The sequence below is a fragment of the Primulina huaijiensis genome, chromosome 10 (assembly GCF_012295235.1).
Source record: "Primulina huaijiensis isolate GDHJ02 chromosome 10, ASM1229523v2, whole genome shotgun sequence".
In the NCBI taxonomy this organism is placed as follows: domain Eukaryota; kingdom Viridiplantae; phylum Streptophyta; class Magnoliopsida; order Lamiales; family Gesneriaceae; genus Primulina; species Primulina huaijiensis.
The window spans coordinates 12,248,828-12,254,043 of NC_133315.1; the positions used below are offsets into that span (position 1 = coordinate 12,248,828).

Sequence of the window (5,216 nt, forward strand, 5' to 3'; positions counted from 1 at the left end):
GGCACACACTGAACAGGGCTTACCCATGCACTATCAGATATAGGATAAATAATACCTGCATCGAGAAGCTTAATCGTTTCAGCCTTTACTACCTCTTGCATCTTTGGATTCAATCTTCTCTGAGGTTGCACAAGAGGTGAGTATTTGTCTTCCATCAAAATCTTGTGCATGAAAACTGATGGATTGATCCCTTTGATATCTGTCACCTTCCACGCAAATGCACTATTGTGCGCTTTCAAAACTTCCACCAGTTTGTCCTCCATAACATCTGTCAAAGCAACAGAAATAATGACAGGTAAAGTGTTAACCTAGGTATACATACTTGAGGTGTGGAGGTAGTGGTTTTAGCTCAAGTGTTGGTGGGTCCTCGATGCTTGACTTTGGCGGTGTCAAATCCCTTCGTTCTCCTAAATCCTCTAGTCGCATCTTCATTGGTTTTCTCCATGGCTGGTTTGCATTAAAGTATGCCACTATTTCAGCTTTTCCTTTATCCAATTCATCTTCGCCCATTTCAGTAGTGAGAGTGGCCTCCAAGGGGTCCCTAAGAGCGTCCTGCACATAGTTAGACACAAGAGAATCAATAGTATCAATTCTATAACAACTATCAGCATGCAATGTGTGCTTAAGTGTATTAAAAACGTCAAAAGTAATCTCCTCTTCCCCCACTCTCAATCTTAACTTCCCTTCCTGTACATCAATCAGAGCCTTGCCAGTTGCAAGGAACGGTCTCCCCAAAATTAAAGGCATCTCCATATCCTCCTCCATGTCGAGCACCACAAAATCTGCAGGGAAGATAGATTTGTCCACCTTGACTAACACATCCTCAATCACTCCTCTTGGATAATTGACAGATCTGTCAGCCAGCTGTAAAGACATCCTTGTCGGTTTAGGTTCTCCCAATCCGAGTTTCCTGAACACAGAAAAAGGCATGAGGTTGATACTTGCACCAAGATCACATAACGCTTTATGAAAAACAACATCACCAATCATGCAAGGAATAGAAAAACTCCCTGGATCTTTGAGTTTCGGTGGGATCTTGTTTTGCATCAAAGCTGAGCCTTTTTCAGTTAGACTTACCGTCATGTGATCCTCCAATTTTCTCTTGTTTGCTAAGATGTCCTTCAAAAATTTAGCATAACTAGGCATTTGCATCAAAGCATCGGCAAAAGGAATATTGATATGCAATTTTTTAAACACCTCTAGAAACATACCGAATTGTGCGTCTAGTTTTGCTTTTTTCAATGCTGCAGGGAAAGGTGGAGGGATAACAATCTTAGACTGTGCAGTGGGTGCTGGTGTAGAGTTAGAAGACTTACCTTTAGATGTTGCAGTCTGCTCATCCCCTGCTTGAATGTTTTCTTTTTCCCGTGACTCTAGAACCTTTCCACTCTTCAACTCAATGGCCTTCACTTGCTCTTTTGGATTAGTCTCCGTGTTACTAGGCAAGGAGCCTGGCTCTCTACTGGCTATCATTTTGGCCAACTGCCCAATCTGATTCTCGAGTCCTTTTATCGATGCATCGTGGGTTTGGAGTCTAGTTTCAGTGGATGAAATGAACTTCGACATCATTTGCTCCAAGTGTGATTTTTCATCTCGAGGTTCATTTCGATACATCGGTTGCTTACTATACTGCTGTCCTCCTTGTGGTCGCATTTGACTGCCTTGGCCACCCCATGAGAAGTTGGGGTGTTGTCTCCATCCATGATTATATGTGTTTGAATAAGGATCATTCCTCGGACGATTTTGAATCCCCACTTGATTCACTGGTGCCTCCTCATTTACATAGAAAGGGCCACTGTCTTGACAGTCTTTAACATAGTGTTCCCCTCCGCATTTTTCACAAAATATCTCTTGCAGGCGCATCGCTGTCCCGTTTGTGTTTATGCTGTTTATTTTCCTGTTGAGTGCTTCTAATTGTGCAGTGACAGTTGAAAAGTCAGTTACCTGGTGTATTCCTGCAGTCCTTCGCTGAGTGTTCCTTTCGGATTGAGGGTGATAGCTGCTAGCAGCCATCTCCTCCAGTAACTCATATCCCTCTTCGGCCGTGTTCCTCAACAGATTTCCGCAGGCCGCAACATCTATCATGGTCCGATTGGATGAAATTAAACCATAGTAAAAAGTTTGGACCACTAACCCAAGAGGCAACTCATGATGTGGGCATCTTCGCAATAAGTCTTTGTAGCGCTCCCACGCCTCGTAGAGTGACTCCTGCTCAAATTGAGAGAAGGTGGTTATGTCCGCTCGCAGCTTCATGGTTTTTGATGGAGGAAAGTACTTTAAGAGGAATGCCTTGGCCATATTATCCCAAGTTGTGATTGAACCTGCAGGTAAACAATTCAACCAAGATTTAGCTTTATCACGCAAAGAAAAGGGGAATAAGCGTAGTCTAACAGCATCATCTGCAACTCCATTAAATTTAAAAGTATCGCAAATTTCTAAGAAGTCGGCGATGTGAGTGTTCGGGTCATCCAGCGTATTCCCCCCAAATTGGACAGTGTTCTGGATCATTTGAATTATAGCTGGCTTGATCTCAAATTGGTTTGCCCTGACAGTTGGGCGCACTATGCTTGGACGTGCCCCGTCAAGCGACGGTTGCGCATACTCAAGCATGGGTATGCGCCTTGGCTCTTCGATTCTTAGATCTTCGTGATGCTCCTCCTCACGTTCGTTCCTGTTCATTATGTCTCTAAGTCTCTGCTGTTGTTGTCGTCTGCGTAATGTTCTTTCAATCTAGGGATCGAATATCTCTAGTTCAGACTCGAGAGACCTTGGCATGCACTGGAGAAGAGATCTGGAACAGAATACGGAGCGTTAGTTCAAAAAGAAAAAATAAAATTAATAATAAAAAAAAAACTGCTAAAGAAAATAGCTAAAAATAAAATTGTAGATTAACAGTCCCCAGCAACGGCGCCAAAAACTAGATCGAGCAAAACTTGCACTGTGAAATCCTTAATAAAAATATGGTTTATGTGCTCCAATTTAATCGCAAGTGCACGATGTCAAGTAATAGTATAATGTACGTGAGTACGAGTATCGTTCCACTGAAGACTGTATTTAACAATTATTATTTTCAGTTATTGAACATTTAGCAACGGAAATTGATTTGATTGTTTTACACTACTGTTCTTAAACAAGAAATGCAAATAAAAAGATTCAATAAATGCTAAACGAAGATAATATCTAAAATGGTTGGTTAAGGTTCAATGATAAGACGGATTTGTTGGGAATATCGGTTCCCCTACCCCTCCTTAATTAGTTAATTCGTTCGATATTGGTTTACGCTCCCGACAGGATTTCCTATTCAATTGAACACACTCTCTCGAGCTATGCCAAACTAATTCGACTCAATGAAGTAATTAAATATCTTTAATTATTTATCAAGAGTGAATTGCATTTCGATCTATGAAATCCCCTAGTTTTCGACCCTTCGGACTATGACTATCAACGCGTATCCAATTTCATATATCTATGTAAATTGTAGATCCACGGATTATACTACTCGTTCCTATCACAAGTTATTCTCTCGACTCACTCGCAATATGAAAACGTTGTTAAAATTAGCTATGTTCTAACAACACGGAGAAAACAATAGTATAATCAAGAATAAACCAGAAATCGAAACTGAATTCAATTAATTCAACGTTTTGGGGTAGGATCCCCTCAAATCCCAACAAAGATGAAAGTTAGCTACTAGAAATCATGATTGAAATCAACAAAACAAAGTTTAGACAATAAAAACTAAGTTAGAAATACTAGAATCTACGAAAAACGCAAAAAACAGTGCCCGGAAAGTGTCGAATCTTCAATCCAAGCGCTCCCAAGCTTGTCTTGAATCTTCAACAATGTCTGAATAATCCTCAAATCTCGACCCTCTCCTTGCCATATCAGCCACCATCCCAAAATAAGGAAAAAATCGGCTGCCAAATCTTGCCAAAATTAAGTGGCGCTCGGGCGGTAGAGAATTACCGCTCGAGCGCCACACATTCTATAAAACAAGTGCGGAGTTCATCTTTCGGCGCTCGGGCGGTAGAGAATTACCGCTCGAGCGCCACATATTCTGTAGTTTTTCTCCTTTGAGTCGTTTCTCGCGCTCGGGCGGTAGAAATTCACCGCCCGAGCGCCGTCTCTTCTGTCCCGAAACTTCTTGTTGGCACACTTTGCTCCGATTTCCGATTTCCAGCCCGTTTACCTGCCAATTCGATACGACCAGGTGAGACATGATCAAATGAAAATGTTTACTCTACAATGCACAAAATGTAAACAAAAAGTACGCACGCACAATGCAAACACACACAAACTAATGCCACAAAACACGTAAAAACTACTACTATCAAGGTTCAAGTTATGCATGTTCATATGAATATGTTTATGAGGATATGAAAAGGTTTACGAAAATGGTTATAAAAAGTTTATGAAAATGTTTATGTTTTAAGTTGATGCATCATTGTGAAAATGTTTTTGTTTAAAATTTATGCATCATAAAAATGTTTATGAAAATGGTTATGTTTAAAGTTTATGCATCTTCATGAAAAAGATATTTTAAGTACAAGTATTTTTTACTGTTGCATGTGATCTGTATATGTATTACTTGTTATCAAGATTATGGTGTGTTGAGTCTTTAGACTCACTAGGTGTGATTGATGCAAGTGATTATGATAAAAATGTTATGGAGGTCTTGATGGTTGACTTTGCTGGACTGAAGGTGTACATAACCCGAGGACCAACGCTAGTTTTCCTCACTAGTTATGATTTATGATTATGAGTTATGTTAAAGATATTTTATGACTTTTATTTATGTTATGAGAGGTTTTTGAGAGGTTATAGTATGTGCTATACTTTTCAAATAATGTTTCTATGTTTGGTAAAACGTTTGACGATTTTATGATTCAAACTATTTTTCTTTGATTTTCAAATGCTAGTTGGTTATTTTATTTTAAAAATGGTGTCAACGTATTTTAAAGTATATATATGTTTATAAGGAGGAAAAAAATAATTTCTAGCACGTTTTAAGCAAAACGAATAGCAGACGTTTCACGTAGAGTTGGACTTTTTTTGATAAAGAGAAGCCATATATATTATGTTTTCTATTTTGCCATTTTCACAGTAATTTAGTTTACAAAAACATCCCCGCCTATTTTTTAGGTTTTTTTGAAATATATATGTTAAGATTGGCAAAAAGTTTAGAAATGGAGATCACTTTTGAAATTTCTTCGAAA

The 5,216-nt window shown here is 39.1% G+C and overlaps 1 protein-coding gene across 1 annotated transcript; it reads right to left on the reverse strand.

The window, feature by feature from the left end:
- Positions 1 to 303: 303 nt before the first annotated feature.
- LOC140985889 (uncharacterized) lies at positions 304 to 2,679 on the reverse strand. Its single transcript, XM_073453835.1, has 3 exons — positions 1,212 to 2,679; positions 1,078 to 1,119; positions 304 to 962 (listed from the first exon to the last, which is right to left on the reverse strand). The coding sequence occupies exons 1-3, from the start codon at positions 2,677 to 2,679 to the stop codon at positions 304 to 306; spliced, it is 2,169 nt and encodes a 722-aa protein (XP_073309936.1).
- Positions 2,680 to 5,216: the final 2,537 nt, after the last annotated feature.

What these genes read in the sequence shown, in the direction of transcription:
- LOC140985889 (XM_073453835.1), bottom strand. Translation starts at nt 2,679, where the DNA reads ATGAACAGGAACGAACGTGAGGAGGAGCATCACGAAGATCTAAGAATC. An exon ending in AAAACTAGACGCACAATTCG is followed by an intron (nt 1,120 to 1,211) that starts GTATGTTTCTAG and finishes AAATTTTTGAAG; the next exon opens with GACATCTTAGCAAACAAGAG. An exon ending in AATTGGAGGATCACATGACG is followed by an intron (nt 963 to 1,077) that starts GTAAGTCTAACT and finishes TTTTTCATAAAG; the next exon opens with CGTTATGTGATCTTGGTGCA.